This window comes from Prionailurus viverrinus, chromosome C1 (assembly GCF_022837055.1).
Source record: "Prionailurus viverrinus isolate Anna chromosome C1, UM_Priviv_1.0, whole genome shotgun sequence".
Classification (NCBI taxonomy): Eukaryota; Metazoa; Chordata; class Mammalia; order Carnivora; family Felidae; genus Prionailurus; species Prionailurus viverrinus.
In genome coordinates this window covers 210,563,102-210,581,619 of record NC_062568.1, presented here as the reverse complement: position 1 = coordinate 210,581,619, position 18,518 = coordinate 210,563,102, and the positions used below count along the sequence as shown (strand labels likewise).

The 18,518-nt window shown below is 61.1% G+C and overlaps 1 protein-coding gene across 1 annotated transcript in view; it reads right to left on the bottom strand.

The window, feature by feature from the left end:
* Positions 1 to 18,518, bottom strand: part of CHD5 (chromodomain helicase DNA binding protein 5) — a 70,546-nt gene that overhangs the window by 40,506 nt on the left and 11,522 nt on the right. The window contains exons 3-15 of the mRNA XM_047873226.1: positions 14,772 to 14,951; positions 12,274 to 12,392; positions 11,510 to 11,748; positions 9,716 to 9,840; positions 8,384 to 8,507; positions 7,696 to 7,862; positions 7,331 to 7,552; positions 5,989 to 6,195; positions 5,560 to 5,771; positions 3,093 to 3,224; positions 2,901 to 3,006; positions 1,427 to 1,618; positions 1,132 to 1,332 (exon numbers count right to left, since the gene is read on the bottom strand). Of these exons, the coding sequence (XP_047729182.1) occupies positions 1,132 to 1,332; positions 1,427 to 1,618; positions 2,901 to 3,006; positions 3,093 to 3,224; positions 5,560 to 5,771; positions 5,989 to 6,195; positions 7,331 to 7,552; positions 7,696 to 7,862; positions 8,384 to 8,507; positions 9,716 to 9,840; positions 11,510 to 11,748; positions 12,274 to 12,392; positions 14,772 to 14,951 (2,226 nt within the window). The remainder of the gene's footprint in view (positions 1 to 1,131; positions 1,333 to 1,426; positions 1,619 to 2,900; positions 3,007 to 3,092; positions 3,225 to 5,559; positions 5,772 to 5,988; positions 6,196 to 7,330; positions 7,553 to 7,695; positions 7,863 to 8,383; positions 8,508 to 9,715; positions 9,841 to 11,509; positions 11,749 to 12,273; positions 12,393 to 14,771; positions 14,952 to 18,518) is intronic.

Here is an 18,518-nt window from a genome sequence, read left to right as displayed (position 1 = left end):
ATTTGTTTTAAGCAGGCTCCGTGCCCGGCATGGAGCCCAATGTGGGGCTTAAACTCACAACCCTGAGATCAAGACCCGAGCTGAGATCAAGAGTCGGACGCTTAACCAACTGAGCCAGCCAGGCGCCCCCCACGATTTTAAAAACTAAAGTAAAGGAGGTGAGTCTACAGAGTGCCCAGCACGGCACAGGACCCCAGTGTGAGCTCAGGAGAAGTTTTCTGTGACTAATTGGCCCACAGGTCCATCATCTGAGTCATCCCCTCATTCAGCAAATAGTTACTGGGCATCCCCTGGGGCCACAGAGGCTCCAAGATGCTGCAGCAAGCTGGGGTAAGAACCCCCCCCGCAGGATCCTGGGAGGGGAGCCCCAGCCCCCAGCGTAAGTGCTGAGATTCGTTGAGGGCCTCCCATGCACCAGGCACTGTTCTGAGTGCTCTGGGGGAGTCTGGGGACCAGAGGCACCCACACCTCCTGGGACTTCGTCAGAAATGCGGAGTCTCAGGCCCCACCCCAGAGCTGCTGGATCAGAACCTGCCCTTCAGCAAGAGCCCTGGTGACCCGTGGGCACAATCAAGTGGGACAGACCCTGCCTGGCTCACTCGGTCGCCCCTCCATGACCCTGCGGGGTCCGTGAGCTCATTCTGCTGAGAAGAATCTGAGGCACAGAGAGGTCGCCCAGCTGGTGTACTCGGGGGAATTGTGTTCCCCCCAAAATCCGTGTCCACCCAGCACCTCGGAATGTGGCCCTTCCAGGAACTAGGGTCTTTGCAGGTGTGATTAGTTGTGAGCCAAGCTGTGAGCCAAGGAACGCCAACAGCCGCCAGAAGCCAGAGGAGGCAGGAAGGACCCTCCCCCGGTGCCCTCAGAGGCACGTGGCCCTGCTGACACCTCGACCCCAGATTCCGAGCCTCCGGAACCAGGAGAAAGTAAGTCTGTTGTCAGCCGCCCGGCTTGTGGTGCTTTGTGACAGCAGCCGCAAGACGCGGGTAACTCTGCCTGCAGAGAAGCCCTTTGCTGGCCACAGGCCTCCAAAGGAGCTGAGGGACCCCCGCCAGAACGCAGGGCCCCTGCGGCCCCAGCGACAGACCCGGAGCCTCTCCGGGGTCCTCCCCGCGGATGAGGGGCACTCACCTTCATGCGGAACACCTTCTTTCCGCTCCGAATGGCGTTGTCCTCGAAAGAAAACTCGTTCTCCCGGATCACGGAGCGGCTCTCCTTGTCCCCCGTGTAGGTGACCACGTAGAAGTCGGGCGCCCACATCTCAAACTCCCGCTCCCAGTTGATGATGGTGGACAGGGGCGCGCTGACCAGGTAGGGCCCCTTGGAGTGCCCCTGGGGACGGAGGGAGACAGAAGCAGTGAGGCTGCCCACCCCACCCCGGCCAGCACCGGCCACCGCTCCCGGGCCCCTGCCCCGGCCCGCGCACCTCCTTGTACAGGGAGTAGAGGAAGACGATGGTCTGCACAGTCTTGCCCAGGCCCATCTCGTCGGCCAGGATGGTGTCCGTGCCCTGGGCCCAGGAGAAGCGCAGCCAGTTGAGGCCCTCCAGCTGGTACGGGTGCAGTGTGCCACCCGTGGAGTCAATGTACCAAGGCTGCTTGTCAAACTTGACCGTGGGCTGCAGGGGAGGCAGAGGTTCAGATACACCCTGAATCCTGGGCACCGGAGCCCACCCCAGGGCCTTTGCACACACCATTCCTTCTGCCTGGAATACCCTCCCCACTCTCTCATCCCTGCTAACTTATTTATCCTTCATGTTTTGGCTGGAACGCCTCTTCCTTCAAGAAGCCCTCCCTGACTCCCACTCTGGCTCAGGTGTTCCCCTGTCCTCCTGCAGCAGCCCTGTACTTCTGCTATCGGGGCAGTTTCCTGATGGCTGGATTCTCTGACTTTGAGCCCAGGTTGTGGTCGCCACACTCCTCCTGTACACCATTGCTTCCTCTGAGCCCCACATAGTGCCTGGGCTGCGGTGGGCACTCAGTCAACATGTGTTTGGTGCGTGCCTGAGGTGCTCCATCCACTCGATCCTAAACATCACCCTCTGTCTCCTTTATCCTACAGCTCAGAGCCGCCTCCCCCATGAAGTCCTCCAGATGGACCAGGCCCGTTTGCCTTTCCCTGGCATCCCACCGTCCCAGGTCGAACCCCTATGTTCTGTGTGTTCACGCCACAGGCCCCTGGGAGATGGGCACTTTTTGAAATGGGGCCAGAGTCCTTGTTCCCACAGGGCCAGCAGCTGGCAGACACCCCAGGGAAGTTTTGCTAAAGGAATAAAGGTCCACCCTTCCCCTCCCTGATGGGCTCAAAGCTGGGGGTGGGGCAAGTTGGGGGTCTCCTCTCCCTGAACAGGTAAGAAAGGTGGGGCGCCTGGGTGGCGCAGTCGGTTAAGCGTCCGACTTCAGCCAGGTCACGATCTCGCGGTCCGTGAGTTCGAGCCCCGCGTCGGGCTCTGGGCTGATGGCTCAGAGCCTGGAGCCTGTTTCCGATTCTGTGTCTCCCTCTCTCTCTGCCCCTCCCCCGTTCATGCTCTGTCTCTCTCTGTCCCAAAAATTAAAAAAAAAAAAAAGAAAGGTGTATAATTACCATGTCAGCTTAAAGTTGACTTAAATGCTTGGAATTAGCTCACCTAAAGTAATGTAAATTTGTGTGCTGAGCAGGGACTATTTGCCCCCCACTCCCCCCCAGTTGTGCACAGATAACCCACAGTGCAAATCTCACAGGAAGCAGTCTCTGTCCCGGGGGGGGGGGGGGGGGGGGGGGGGACTGCACAGGCTGGGGGACCTGGGCGGTCCTGGGTCTTGATCACCTTGTCCCGCCTCTGCAGGACGGGCCATCCTCTGTGGCCACGCCCGGGGTGGCGGGCCTTGGCAACCCCACCCGTCACCCGCCTCCCTGCTCACATCCACGATGGGTGTGTCTGGCGGCTTCTGTTTATCCTCCTTTGGCTTCTTGCCCTTCTTGACCAGCCTCTTGGGCAGCCTGGCATCCTCACCCAGCATCAGCTCCCTGCGGAAGAGGGGGGTGCCGGTGGGCAAAGCTCCAGCCCGCCGGAGGCCACAGCCCGGGCGGGGACAGCCCGGCGGCCAGCCCACCTGTGACCCCAGTAGGCCTGCTTCAGGTTGTCGTAATAGGGGATGTCGATGTCGTCGATCTCCCAGGTGCACTGGTCATAGGGCAGGTCTTTCCACTTGATCAGGTAGTGCACGTCCCCCTTCTTGTCGAAGCTGCAACACAGCACACAGGTGGTGGGGGAGGGGCGGGCCACCGGGCCCGTGGCCTCGGGAGAGTCCAGGAGGGCTCTCTCAGGATGCAGACCCCGCCGCGCCCGCGCCCGCAGTCCCCTGACATCCTGGGCCCAGCAGGGAGGGCAGAGCACCAGGGCTGTGACTCCAGAGAGGTGAAGCGGCTTGCCTGAGGCCACACGGCTGGTGACAGGGAGGAGGGCGCGGGCTGAGTGGCAGAGCCAGAGAGGGAGAGGTGGGAGGGCACGCTCACGGAGGAGCAAAGAGCCAGCCACATTTCCATCCTCCCGTCACAGTGACGAATCCCATCCGGGCCGGGGGTGTGGACACCGGAATTCGGCATTTCTGAGTTGGGCAGTCCTCTCCCCTGACCACAGGCCTTTGTTTTCTAACTTAAAAAAAAAAACGTCAAAGGACCAGAGCCATGCCCATCCTGGTCCCATCTCTGCAAAGTAAACAAGGGCTGATTCCCGCGGGTGCAAGTGGGATGACCTCTTCCGAAGACCCCTGGGGACGCAGGGACCTGGTGACCAAGCCAGCAGCACAGAAGGGCTGTGCCAGGGAAGCACCTTACACCAGCTTGACTCCGGCTGCTGGGAGGGTCCTAGAGGCCTGCCACCCAACTGAGCTGAGCGGGCAGCCAGGCTTGGGGAGTGCAGCGGGGTGGGGGAGTCTCAGCCCCCCAAAAAGGCTGTGGCTGCAACTAGCCTGGGAACCATTAAGAGAAAGTCCAGTCCCCGGACACCATGGAAACTGATATTTTTGAAAATATATAATTAGCTGTTACTCAGGCGTGGGGTAATAAATGTGGGGAAAAGTCATCAGCCCTGCCTTGGAGACAGGGGGGCAAGATTGTCATTTATGCTTTTAAAATGCAATTTAAGGGGCGCCTGGGTGGCTCAGTCGGTTGAGCGACCGACTTCATTTCGGCTTGGTTCATGATCTCAAGGTCATGGGATCGAGCCCCGCGTCTGCTTGGGATTCTCTCTCTCCCCCTCTCTCTGCCCCTCTTCCCCTCAAAATAAGTAAATAAACTTTAAAAAATAAATGAATAAAATGCAATTTAATAAAGGCAAAAAACCGTGGGTCAGTTCAGTGGGGGGCTCAGGTTCGCATAGTAACTAACCCCCTCTTTAAGAGCTGTTCTCAGTGAGGGCTGGGGATGGGAAGAGGCGGGCGGCTTCTCCAGGCAGGGCTTCCCCCTCTCACTGAAGGCTGCACTCGCAGCCCCGGCATGCTCGTCCGGCCCTCACAACAGCCCTGCGGGGTAATCTCCAGATCCTACTTCACATGAGAAACACGGGGCACACAGCCCAGAAAATGGGGAGCCAGGATTAGAATCTGGGTCTGGCTCTGGTTCCTAACCTCTGCAGTACCCAACTCCCGCTTCTCAGGACGCCTGTGGTTGGCTGGGCCCTAAGCCCCTCCAGGGCAGAGCCCATCAGGTGGACGCAGGGAGGCAAGAGCAAGGCTTTGACCCCCACCCTGCGCCCACCTGTCGGCCACTGCCAGTTCTCAAGCACCTGAGCTCAGGACTCACAAGAGCTCCCACTGGCTCTGCAAACCAAAGCCAAACTCAGGGGGTCCACAGGCTTCCCGCCCTGATCTCTTTGTCCAAATTTCTGCAGCCTCCGATCACTGTCCCTGGGGGATTTCCAGACCATTCAACAGAGGTTGGAATAGTGGCCAAGACAGCAAGCCCTCCCGTCAAAACTCATCAGGTTCAAATCCCAGCTCCACCCCCTCTAGGCTGTGTGACTTCGGGCAAGTAACTTAACCTTGCTGTGCCTACTCACATCCATAACAGAGAGAGAGAAATAAAACGCCTGTCTCTCGGGTAGATGGCGCTCAGCTGTGTTAGCTGCTGTTATAAAGGAAGATCACGCGTGTATACGCCCCCACACTCAGGCCACCTCGGTCCCCAGGACCCTACCCCAGGTACCAAGCACTAGCTCTGGCAGAAGCCCAGGAGCACAAGCATCCTGACCCAATGACGGTCCCACTCCATGCAAGCGTCACGGGCTGGTCAAGTTGCCCCTTTATCTGTAAGACTTTGGAACCGTGCTCCCACCGTGAGTGGGACACGTGCGCACAGGTGAGCCAGAACGCGTGCGCGCACACAGACCGGCGAGCACACGACAGCCCCTCCAGCTGGGCGGTCGAATCGCTGCCAGTGGGGGCCCTCCACCCCTTCCTCCTGCCCCCTCCGCACCCGCGTGCAGTCCTGTGTCGTTCCACAGGGTGAAGGAGCCACGTGTCCCGGCCCTGCGGGCACCCCTTCAGTGAGACCCGGGGCCACACCCCCCCGGGCACACACCTGTGGTTCAGGATACGGTGGATCATCATCCACTCGGGCTTGATGCCGTAGCGGTAGAAGCGCTCCTCCATCTTGGCATAGAGGGGGTCCTTGTTCTTCCTCTTCTCGCTTTTGCCGTCCTCGTCGCCAGAGCCGTAGTCAAAGGGCGGCGGCTCATCCATGTCGTTCTTTCTTTGGTAGTTGCGATACATCACCGTGTGGTACAGCTCCAGCTGCTGACACAGGGGCAGAGGTTATGGGAGGGAGATGGGCCACGGCCCCCCCAGGTCCCCAACCCAGCTCCCCCAGCCTGGGTCCCAGGCAGGACGGCCCCCACGTGCAGCCTCCCGCTCCCGGACTCCCAGCGGCGTGCCTCGCTCGCTCGGGGTGCCGGCCAGCGCCCTCAGGAGCGGCGCCCCAGCACAGCCACACCTGCCCGGGGGCGCTCACCTGTAACTCTTTCACCCAGGAGCAGTGCCAGTAGGAGAGTCCAGCCCACTTGACAAAGAACTCCCTCTCCGGAATGCCCTCCAGGGGCTTCGGTGGGGGGACACCGGGCTCCACGTCGGGCCCCGGCAGCCCCACCATGAAGGGAGCCGGGGGCTCCGTCCACCTCCAGTGCAGGATCCGCTGGACTTTGCCCTTCAGTGGGGGACACTGTGGACAGAGGAGGGTCCCCAAGTTCAGGGCTTAGCCACAGGGCCCCACCCTGAGGCTCCAGTGACATCAGGCCGTCACAAGGCTCTCTCCAACAAGTTGCAGTGACCCCCAAGTAGGCACCACCTTGACCCCACAATGCTGCCCTGTCCTCAGGGCACATGCTGTGCACACACGAGCTAGGCAACATGAGTCTGTGCACACTCACGCCCACGCACGCACGCACACACCAGAAGCCCAGATGCACACAGGGTAACTGGGGCTGGCCACAGCACAGCCCAGGATCCGGAGGGTGGAGAATCCAGCACTGGGGGTGGGCCTGGGGGACCACTCAGAGCAGGGGGGCCTTCAAATGCACAAAGCGACTGGGGGCGGGGCGGGAGGCGCTCTTCTCTCCCTGCCTCCTGCCCTCTCATCACCCCCAGCCCTGAGTCCTGGCAGGGTCTGAGCGCTCAGTTCTGTTGTTTGGCCTTAGACAAGTCACTTTACCTCCCTGAGCCTCAGTTTTGTCATCTAAAACTGGGAATAACAAAAGGCCTGTACTGGAAAACTCGGTACGCGGTAGAGGGGTGCACAACGGACAGATGGTAGGGTGATGGTAGGTCATGGACACCACTTGTTTCTTCAGAAGGGCTCGGGTTTCCGGTGGGAAAAGGCGGTGGGCGGGCCTCGGAGGTGGGTGGGTGGGGGTACCCGTGGTGGGCGGGGACTCGAGCACGGGATGGTGGCCGGCTGGGCGGACCTGGAGGGGGCGGGGCCTTGGCTAGTAGGCCTGTGGCATCGCGGGGCCGGCCTAGGTGGGCCGGGCCTGCGCCAGCAGAGCTGGGTGAGGGGGGGGGGGTCCTCCGCGGACGTGGCTATACTGGGCGGGCGTGGCCTGGCCCAACAGAGGCGGAGCCTTTGGTGGACGGGGATCCGCCGGCGGGGCGTGGCCTGGAGCGCCGCAGGCAGGGCTTGTGGGTAGGCGTGGCCTGGGCCCGTGGACGAGGGGCCTTCGTGGGCAGGGCCTGGCCGGGGGGGAGGGACCTGGCCGGGGCGGGGCTTGGTCGGGGAGGGGCCAGATCAGGGGGTGGGGCTTGGCTGGCGGGGCGGGGCGGCGCGGGGCGGCGCGGGGCGGGGCGGGCGTAACACTCACAGTACAGCGCGGGCAGAGCCATTCACCGTTTGGGATCTCGGGCAGCGGCGGGTTGAGGCAATGCAGGTGGTAGGAGGACGGGCAGGCGTCGCAGCAGAGCAGTTCGCCGCCGTCTTTGCACACGCGGCAGAACTCCATGTGGTCGTCCTCCTCCTCCTCGCAGCCGCCCTCCTCCTCGTCGTCCTCGTCGTCCTTCGGCTCCCACTGGATCCCCTCCTTTTCCTGGAGGGACAATCCGCGTCGAGGCACCTCGGGCCAGGCCCCCCTTCCGGCAGGGTGCGCCTCCCTCCTCCCTCCCGCGCGCGCCCCTCCACACTCTGCACCTCCCCGCGCCCCTGCCCCCGGGGCCTCTGCCAAAGGCTTACACAGTGAGGACAGCTCCACTTGCCCTCCGGAGCCTTCTCCAGCTCTGGGTCGAGGCAGACTAGGTGGTAGGCCCGCGGGCAGGTGTCGCACAGGATGATCTCCCCGCCCTGCTGGCACACCTCACAGTAGTCCTGGTGGTCCGTCTCATAGCCATCACCATCGTCAACTGGGGAGGGGCAGAGGCGGTAGTGGAGGGCCTGGTGCCCACTCCCAGTGCCCAACCAATCTCCACCCCAGACTGGACCGGTACACAGTAGGTGTTTAACAGATGGATGAATGGATGGTGGACGGACAGGCGGAGTGTACAAATGTGGAAGAAAGGGGTGGAGAGGTGGGCGGAGGACGGATAAAGGGAGGGGGCATGGGTGGGGACCAGGCCTAAGGGGATAACTGAAGGTGACGGACGGATGGGTGGGTGACTGAAGGGGTGCATGTGCAGGAGGTTAGGAAGCACTGCCTTCTCCGGCGTCCCCTCTGCTAGTGCAAATGCCCCGAGTGGCTCAGAAGTCCCTAGCTTAGCCTCACTGGGACGGGACCCCTCTCCTGACCATAGAGACCAAGTGGGCGAGGGAGCACAGGCGAACCGTCTGGCTGAGGCCGGCAAAGGCCTAGACAGGAGGATGCCCCCCCCTGCCAGCCAAGGGGGGCTCTGCACCCCCTTCCACCAGGAGCCCCAGGAAGTCCTACTCCTCCTCTTCTTGCGCCGCCTCTTGCTTTTCTTCCCCAGGGCTGCCGAGCCCTCGGAGCGCACGGAGGAGCTGTGGATGCTGGCGCTGTCGAAGTCCGACTCCTCCCGCTCATCTTCCTCGCTCTGCGGGGGTGGGGGAGGGCCCTGTGAGCCCACAGCCTGCCCTGGGGGCTCATCCTGAGGGTCTCACTGGCCCGGGCAGAGGACGAGGTGGTGCGGGGCATGGTGGAGGCTCCAGAGGCACAGCGTGCTCTGTGGTTCGTCTCATCTCCCTCTGGCTAGGAACCCCAAGGCCCCACCCACCAGGCCAGCCCGATGTCCCACCACCCTCCCTGAGCCCTGCTCTCCACGCTGCCAAACTCCTATACATCCCTCAAGGGAAAGCCCTAAGTAAGGACACCTCCTCCAAGGAGCCTTCCCAGATCCCTCCTTAATTGGACCTGTTGCACAGCCTGTGTGCCAGGTCTGGCCTGTATCATCTGCCTGTCTTTGGCTCTCTCCCACTATATCTCCCAAACACCCTCCAGACTGTGAACACCTCCGGAGAAAGTCCCACCACAGATACTTGCTGAGCTGAGCTGGACCACCAGCTCTGGGCTGGGCCACACCTGCTGCCCCGTGCTCCCCTCTTAGAGCAGCTAAACTCAAGACCTGTCACTTGCCTCTACCAAGGGACAGAGAAATGGCTTCCAACTCTGCCCCTCTACAGAGGTGGGGCAAGGTGAGGGAAACAGGTGCGCTGCGGGGGTAGGGGAGAGTGTGAATGCCCTCCTCCCAGAGAAGGGAGGGCCAGAGGCTCCGGTGGAGACTTATGGTCAGTCTGAACCGGGTGCCAGAGCTGGCCCCGGAAGGGCAAGGAAGGGTCAGAGCTCCGGCCCACCTGATCCTGCCTACATGCCACCTTCCTGGGGTCCAGCCTCCCAGCAGAGCTGGCTTCGCAGGCCCCGTCAGGACTCTTAAGGGCCAGCTGATGCTCCCACCTGCTACCCAGATGGAGCAGAGCCGGAAGTGAGCCCCCAGCTCAGCGGGGCGCTCTCCGTCCCAGAGTCCTGACTCAGGAGAGTGGACTGACAGCCCTGCATTCCAGTCCCCCTGCCTTCGTGGCGCACAAGCACACGAGCACGCTCACACTCGTGCAGAGTGCATCTGAAGGCTGCTCACACACCCACACACGCGGCCAAGTACATGCGGTCTCGATGCCTCACACCCACCCATCCCGGCCCACCCTCACACATTCACACGCTTACACACTCGCACGCTCCTGCTCCCAAACCCACACTCCCGCTCACACACACACATTCCAGTCCACCTTGTCTCACGCACACGCTCACCGAGGAGCCTTTCTTCCTCTTGTTGCTGATCCCTCCAAAGCGGAACTTGAGCCCGGCTACCTTTCTCCCTTTGCCCTTTTTCTTCGAGTCCTTGGAGGCTTTGATCTTCTTCCTCACTCCTGGCCCTGAAGGGTGACCGCAGATAACCCAATAACCCAGAGCCGCGGCGGCTCACTCACCCCCAGCCATGACTTGGGTCAGCCCTCCCAGGGGCTCCATAAGGGAAGGATGGTTCGGCCGCCATCCCTTTCCAGATGAGAAGGCAGGGGACTCAGAGCGGTGAGGTCCTTGTGTAAAGTGACACAGCAAGGAGGACCCGACCCGGTCTCTGCTCCGGCCACCACGGCCCCTGTTCCATGAGTAGTAGAAATGCCGGCCATCATGGGAACAGCCTTGTCCTGTCCCCTCTCCCCAGGAAGGAGCTGTCTGTCCCCAGTGAAGCCATGGGCCCCCACAGTTAGCAGGGCCACTGAGGGCACACCCACCCACCTGTGGTCCATACCTGGGCCCTGGAGGCACATGCTGGGCAGGAAGCCCTTTCCCCAGCCGCCAGCCTCCAGATTGTCCCCAGGCCCGGCCAACACTGGCACCACTCAGGACTGCCCCGCCTCTGCCAATCACCCCCAGGAAACACTAGCTCCCTGGTGGCCAGCAGGGTTGAGGCTATTTTTATGGAACTGGCCACAGGACAATTAGCCACCTGGGAGTCATGACCGCCCCCCCACCCCAGCAGCCTCTCCCACCGGCTGAGCAGGGAAGATGGAGCCCTTGGCAGCAGGTGGCCTTGACCTGGACCCTCCTCCAGCTCCATCACACAACTGAGATGGGACTAGGAGCCCAGCTGTAACCTCCGTGGCGCCACGGAAAATCTATTTCAATTTTTCAGGCTCTGAATGGGCAGCTCAGGGAATAGCTCAGTGGCTGGAGCCCAAGAGGAAATGAGAAGGTAAGGCAGGCTGGGGAGGCCCAGGATGGAGGACAGTGAGGGAGGAGAGCAGAAGCAGGCTCTAAACCCCATGTCACTCTGCCCACCAGGCCCCTGCAGAGACCTGGAAAAGGGGTACATCATTCCAGAAACCAAAGCTCCTTAGGGCTGAAACAGTGGGCCCCAGAGCCCCCTTAGCTGCCCACCAAAGTCCCGAGTACCCAGAAAGGCTGAGCTGCTAGTGACCGCATCTTTGAGAGCCCTGGGGAGATGTGGGTCTCTACCCCAATGGGGCCAGAAATCCTCCACCTAGGGGAGGTCCCTCCCCCAGGACTTGAAGTCACAGAGAGCTTCTGCTGTCCCTATTCTCCCCCAGAGAGACCCAGACACCCAGCACTGAGTCTGATTTTGTATCTGGACCTCCTTCCAGGTCTCCCAGAGCAGCCAGTCCTGACCACAACCACACCTATGCACATGCATTACCCTGAGGGCTGGGTGCTCAGACAAGAGGGGTCAACGGGCTAACCTTGGGACCCCTTCTCCCTGAAAATGAGAACTCAAGAGCCCCCCCACTTCCAGCAGCGCGGACCTGCCCTCTCCCTACCTCCATACCATGTCGGAGGGTGCCAGTGCAAAAGTCCCAAAGCTCCAAGCACACTATCCCCTCTGCTTCACCCCAGCCCCGAAAGGGAGGCAGGTAGAAGCTATAATGCCACAGTACAGCAGAGAAAGGGCGAGTGGGTCCAAGGTCAACCACGGCCCTGGGTCCTTGAAGAAGACTGCCCCACCTGTCCCACCTGCCCGAGGCTATGGGGTCTGGGGTAGGACTCTGCCAGCAGGGCCGGGTGCCCATCCACCCACAGCCTTACCCTTGCCCTCCTTGGTCTTGGCCTTGCGGATAGGTACAGGCTGGGGTGCCTGCTGGGGGCTGACAGCCAGCGGAGGGGCGATGGTGACTGTCTCCACGGCCGCGGCCACTGCTGCCGCGGCAGCCGCTGCCGAGCTGCCCTTGAAAGGGTTGTTGGCGCTGAATTCCCGCCACTTGGCACCCAGGACGGTCATCATTTTGGACATGGGGATCTTCGGGTTCTTCTTGGCAATGAGCGGCCTGTGTGGGGTGAAAGGCAGGCAGGTGAGGGCGCCACCACGGAGGGGATGAGACCCCCCACGAGACCCAGGCAGCCCTTCCTCTCCCGAGCCTGGGATAAGAAGCCTCGAGTTCCAGGCTGAGAAACTGGGCAGGAAGCAGGGAAGAGGACAAAGCTTTCGACAGCAGTCCAGCCCCAGACATTCCTGATTCCCTGTCTATGTAGTCGGCCATCTTCTAATGAGGTTCCCAGACCCTGTATGACTCGAGAGACCAAAGGGACGAGCCCGCAGTGAGCCACTGGGTGCCCAGCCCCCGTTCTTCCAGAGCTGAGAGAGCCCATGAGGTCTATGGCCCTCGGGATTGACCGGGACCGCCATCCTGGAGCTCCGGGCAAGCAGGGGAAGGTGGGACCACCGGGTAAAATGGCTCTGCCCGGGGTTGGCATCGGCCTGAAAGCACCCAGCACCCCAGGGGCCTGGGGCTCTGTCCTCCAACTTGTCATTCCCATGGATGCCCGGCCACGGCAGCCGGCAGCGCGCCCACCTGAGGAACTGACTGAAGGCCTTGTAGTTGGTCAGTGTGTGGTAGTCGGCCTCTGAGAACAGGTACTCCACATCGTCCAGGCCCCACTCGGCCATGAGCTGCCCCGAGGACTTGGGCTCCTAGGGACACCCAGGCCAGAGGTGGGGTCAGAGCAGGGTCCTTCTAACCCGTACCCCCACCCCTGGGGCCCCGTCCCAGGAGTGTCTACCCACAGCCTTCCTACCCACCCCCGACCCCCAGCCCGCCTGCCCCTTGATCAGAGGGAAGCGCTCAGGCACCAGCTCATGAGGGGGTGTGGGGTCAAGCCTGGGGGTTTAGTGGGAGAGGCGGGGGTTGGGGGAGGCTACATGCACACCCAAGGCAGGAACAGTAACAGAACTCACTCTCTGGGAGGAATATGTTCTGGAAATTTGGGCACTGGGAGGGAACAGCAGCCTGAAGGTGGGTTTTAAGGGGACAGGTGTCCCTGAGAAGGGAGCAGGGCTGAAGGGCTGCCTGAGGCATGTCGGGAAGAAAGGAGGCCGCCTCAGGACGTCGCCTAGTAGAGTCACACATGGACGCCATGAAACAACAGACCACTGCTCTCTTGCTTCCAGGGCCAGGAAGGTGTGCCCTGGCCAGGGTAGGGGCACGGGACAAATGGCCCAGCTGAAGGCAGACGCGGGAGAGGGTCCCTTGGCCACTGCTTCACTTTCCAGATGGGGCACGGAGACCCAAGGTGTGTGATTCCCTAAGGGCACACAGTGCGGCCTCAAGACAGCCAGCCCAGGGGTCTGATCTCTGGCCTAACCCGGGCCTGCGGGGGTCGGCTGGGGGGTGGAGGTGCTGGCCGTGAGCTCGGGCCCTAGAGCCAGGCTCAGACAGCAGTTCTGATCCTGGCGGTGAGAGCTGGCAGGCCACAGTCACCGGCCCAGGCGGGAGTCCAGTCCAGGGCGCCACTGGGTCTCCTGTGTGGACAACGATCTAGGACGCAGGCCTGCGCCCCCCGCTACCAGAGGGGGCCGGGGTGGCCAGGAAGCCCTGAGCTGCAGAGACATTCATTCTCAGCCACAAGGGTGTGTGTGGCCTGAGCCTGGCGCTGACCCCACGAAGGGCGAAAGATGTGAAAACAGGCCCTGGGTAACACCGCAAGCCGGAAGTCCCCTGGCCTCTCAACTCCTGGGCACTGACCCAACAAGCCCTATCGATGCCTGAGCCCCTCCGAGCTGGGCTGTCTCCCCCACAACGGTCGGCCACCCCGGGACGTGCGCTCAGCCTCCCTCCGTCCCGGCTGCTGAGAAGCAGGCCTTCTAGCACAGTGCAACAGGGAGGCTGGGGAACCCGCTTCCCGGCCTCCTAATCTCCCGTGTGGGACCCCCTCCCGTGGCTGACCTGCCCCCACGACACGCATCCATCCCTGGAGGCGCCTCTGACCTTGCTCCCACAGCAGGAAGCGGAACGGCATGAGCGGGTGACATGGCTACGGGACAACCCTGGACCGTGCCCACAAGTTCACCTTTCAAGCTGTCAGCCCTCAGCTATTATCAGTCACAGATGACTCACAACACACCTGCCGACTAATGAAATCCCTCTGGGTGTCGGGACACCACGGTGCTTCCTAACTCGAGCCGTTGACAGCCACCATTTCTGCCTCACCCAACAGCCACTCCACTGATATTTATGGGGCACTTTTTTTTTTTTTAAACTCATGGCTAGCCCAAACTGAGTCTGGGTGCCTTAAGGGGAGAACAAAGGAAGCAGAGTGCTCTGTCCGGGGCCTCTCGCTGACCTCTGCCACTATCCCAGAGCGGGGGGGGGGGGGGGGGGGGGGGGGGGGCAGCGCCCTTCCCCTCCCCGAGAAGCCCTGCAGTGGCCTCGGAGACCCGAGGGGCCATGGCCTGGTTCACATCATTCCGCACACGCACAGAGACGCTGCTGTCCCCCAGGGAGAGCTGCAGGCCCGCCCCTGCAGCCGCCCTGACTCGCGCTCACTGGGACCCTCTCTGGGATGCCCTGGCGGCCAGAAATCCAGCGCACACGCTGAGCGCCAAAGCTCCCCCTGCCCGAAGTGGAGCTGTCCAGCCGCTTCTTGCTGGCAGAGGCTCCGTTTGTCGGTTTATTTTCCGAGAGTGCTCCAAGGGAGAGGCTCCGAACTGGAAGCTCAAGAGAGAACACCGCTCTCCTACTCCAGCAGGCGGAGGAGCAGAAAATTCCCGAGCAGGAGGCTACTTCTGAACGTCAGCCATCCTTACTTCAAATGTGTCCCCGGGACTTGGGGCACGGTGTTCCTCACACGCTTGTGTCCAACCTCCACGTGCAGGCACACGTACACGCGCATGTGCACACCCACACACCCATCCGCCCCCGACAGCCATGAAGGGCGGGGGAGCGGGGAGGAAGCTCTGGCCCTTTTCGCACAGGCGCCAGAAGGCAGAAGAACCGCCTTGAAGCCGCGGCCCCGTCCAGGCTGGCGGGTCCTGGTGGAGCCCAGGTCCCTGCAGCCGGGCCCCGGGGGTTACCTTCAGGCACCCATCATCGTTATCATCCTCGTCATCATCTTTCCTCTTTCGCTTGGCTTTTTTCTCCTTCTTGTCCTTGAGTTTCTTTTTCTTCTTCTTATTAGGGGAGTAGTCACTGCCCTCACTCTCCGACTTCTCTTCCAGATCTTCTTCATTTTCCGTCAGCTCGTCATTGCTCCCCTGGAAGAGAAAGGGGGGTGGTGACGGCAACAGGGGCCCCAAGAAAATCCAGAGTCCCGGGCAGCAGTACTGCTTTCTGGATCATTCAGCGTTCCTCTGCCCACAGCTCAGCACCAAAGCCCAGCCAGAGAGGCTGGCTCGGGGCAGCACTGGGCAAGGAAGGGCCTGGTCCCCAGTGCTGGGGCCACAGCAAATGGTGGAGCGTGCAGGGAAAGACGAGGCCTCGTGAAGCCACACTTCCCCTCCTGGGGAATCCAGGGTAGCCTGCTTGGACTGTCCTGGGGTGAGGGCTCAGGCTCTGCGTCCATCAGAATCAGGTTTCTCTGGACTTTAGGATTTAACGAGTGTTTGGTGAGAGTGCCTGGATCCAGGAATTTGGACAGGACGTGATGTCCAGAGCCAAAATACAAAGCGCACCAGCAAACGGGCGGGTGAAGAGCCAGGGGTGTGAGCCAGCACCCAACCTCTGTTGGAGCTGCGTGCATCCTATGGAGCTGCGTGCGTCAGGTGAAACCTGTAATTAATGTAGCACGCACATCCCAGTTTCATCTGTCCGTGGGCTCTCCAGAAGCTGCTATGGCACGAGCCCACCTTCTCCACCACCCCCACCCTGGCCGTTTCGCCTCGATATGAGACAAGGTAATTTAGGCAGCTCTTAAGCTTGGCTTCCTTGATTTAGTTTCCCCGTCTGTACAGGCAGAAAATGGCCCATTTATATGGAGATAAGGGCGTTTACAGCCAGAGCATCCCCACCAGAAAGGCACTGCCCCTCCGAGAAGGCTGTTTACTCTGAGAAAGCTGTTTACTCTCCGCCTTTCCAGATGCAAGTGCACTGGCAAAGCCCTTCCCAGCCCCCTCCTGGCCTGGGTCTGCAGGAGAGGCTGGGCACTGACGTTCCAATTACCAGCGCGGGGCTTGTCATTTTCGAGCTGGCTGTTTACTGTTTTCAAGGTGAGCAAAGAGAGGCACGGAAAAGATGAGGAGAGAACTGGAGAGGTGAAAAATGAGCTTGAGAAACAGCACGGGGGGTGGGGGTGGGGAGGCCTAAGAGAAGGTGGGGAGGGGGTCAGAAAGGAGAGGAGGAAGGAGAGCAGGTGGGAGTAGGGAAGCGGGGGGAGCAAGGGTAGGGGTCTGTCTGGAGGCTCTTGGGAGGGCCCAACCTGATCTCTGCCCCTTCCAGGCACCCTGTAAAGAGCTAAGAGTCTTTTCCCAGGAGGAAGGCTCTTCCCAAGATACAGCTGGGAAAGGACTCCCCCACGGGCTCCCTGCACTTCCCAACTCTCTCCCACTGGGATCCCTGCTCCCAAACCTTTTATGCTCATTAAGCCGCTGAGTCAGTCTGCTGGCTGGCGGGTGCCAGACAGCAGGGCCTCTGCGCCTTTCCGGAACTGGGTGTTTCCCAGAATACTGACTCGCCATGCGCCATGCGGGGCCGAGGGGCAAAGCCGGTCCTGGCTGCTGGTGCTCCCAGGGCAGATGCCAATGCAGAGCCCTGGGACCACAGCTCCCAGCTCTGCCACAGTCCTTTGGAGAGGCAGAGGTCAGATAGGGACATCAATTTTCCCCATGGGTGTAGAGTTCAGCCAGTTGCAAGAGACCACCCTTCCAGAGACCTGAGAGGCAGGCTCTACCCCAGCCCTCACCCCAGCAAAGGTAAGGATGGAAGGAGGAGGCTGCCATGGATTTCAGCACCTCGGACAGAGGCTGTGGGGCTGTGGGGCTGCCGGGGGCGGGGCATGGGACTGGTCCCCAAGCTGCCCTGGGGTGGACCCATGACTAATACCCACTCAGGTGAGACCCGAGTGGCCTGACCGTGGGTCCTGGGGCTCCCTAGGGAGGTTGCAGGACACAGAATGCCTAGGATCACTGTCCCTCGCTAGCACAGAACTAGGCAAGTCACTGCGGCCTGACCTCAGCTTCATCATCTGTGAAAGGGGGATTCAAGAGGAACAAAGGAGAGGGTGTGAGAGGGGGCTGTAACCATTTTGAAATGGGAGAGATCCAAGCACCCATGACTCCAACTCTGCTTGGAAGCCAGAGATGCAGGCCAGATGACAGACTTGAGGACATCACCAGCCTCACCTTTCTCATTTCTGCACGTGAGGACCCGGCTAAGCCAAATGCAAAGCCAGTGTCTGCAGCTGGGTGGCAATTACAGAAGAGGCTGTTGTGGCAACACCCAAGGGTGCATGGACCTGGGCATCTGATGGGAAGCCAGCATTGCCAAGTCCAGGAGTGGCCAGCGCAGCTCCAAATGTGGGGTCCTGAGGGAGCAGGCAGGAGGGAGGCAGGGAGGGAGGGAGTGGGGGAAAGCACCTCCAGCAGATTCCGCTGTCTGTGTGTGCCCTGGAGGCCAGGCCTGGCGCAAGGCCCCAAGCTGAGCACTGCCAGAGGGCTGGCCCAGCGTCCATTCCAGGGCTAAGTGGCACAGCAGGAGGGCCAAGATCCTCCTTGAGGAATGAGTTAGTGCTAAGGCAGGGCACATATGCCACTCATCAGTGCCCTAGTCGCCCCCCGGGGTGACAGCAGTGGTGGCAGGGAGAGGGGAGACTTCTCCCTCCACGGTCTACTTGCACTGGGGAAAGTTCTGTCAGAAAGAAAGCTCTGGTTCCCCAATTCTTCCGACTCACCACCTGTTCCTTCATCCTCCCCAGGCCGTGCCTTATTCCCCCGACCAAATGAAGTTCATGGCGCCTGGGCCCACCCCGACTTGCACCCCGATGTCATCCAGGCCCTCCTGCCTGCCCAGGGTGGGGCGGGGTGCTGGCTGAGGGTGGAGGTACAGGACAGGTCTTTGAAGACTGGTTTCCCACTGGCACAAGAAGCCTGTATCCACAGCCTATCTCTGCATCCAGCTGTTTGGCCCCTTCAAGACCCAGGCCTCCTGTTTCTTCCCCCAAAATCTTTCCTTGCAGAGAAACGGGCAAGAGGAAGGGCAGCAAGGGGTTCTGAAAACAATACAAAAAGGAGTGATCCATGAGCAGCACCAGCCAGTGGTGAGAAGGAAGGAGTGACCGAGAACCAGGGGTAGACCAGCGGGTTCAGTATCTTGGAACTTACAGAAGGGGTTTTGGGCCAAGCCATGTTCAGGGGAAGAGACACAGGCACGGAGCGATAATGTCCTAATAAAGCCCGGAGCCAACCTCAGCCCCAAGCCATAGTGATGTGCGAACATCAGTATGACCGTCATAGTCAGGGCTTTGACCTTGATGCTGTCCTTTGGGCTGTGGCAGCCCCAGACATAACTACAGGGGAGACACCTGGTAGTGGAAGAATCTTAGTGGACTCGGAGTCCCCATCGGAATCCATTGACTTCCTTAATAAACACCACGCCCAGGCTGTGTGTGTGAGAAGCTGGGGGTAAGTGGGAGGGCTCCCTGCCCCGACCCCCCTGGCCCCCTGAGGGCACAGCAGGCCACCAATGCAGGCCCCGGGGACCCCAAGCAGGCATCCCCACCCGCCCTTCCTCTTCCCCAGCTCTGCGGATGCCTTTTATCCAGGCTTTCCATCTCCCTCTCCCTTCCTTCTGCGCCCAGCGCCCAGCGCACAACACACACGCCCCGCATC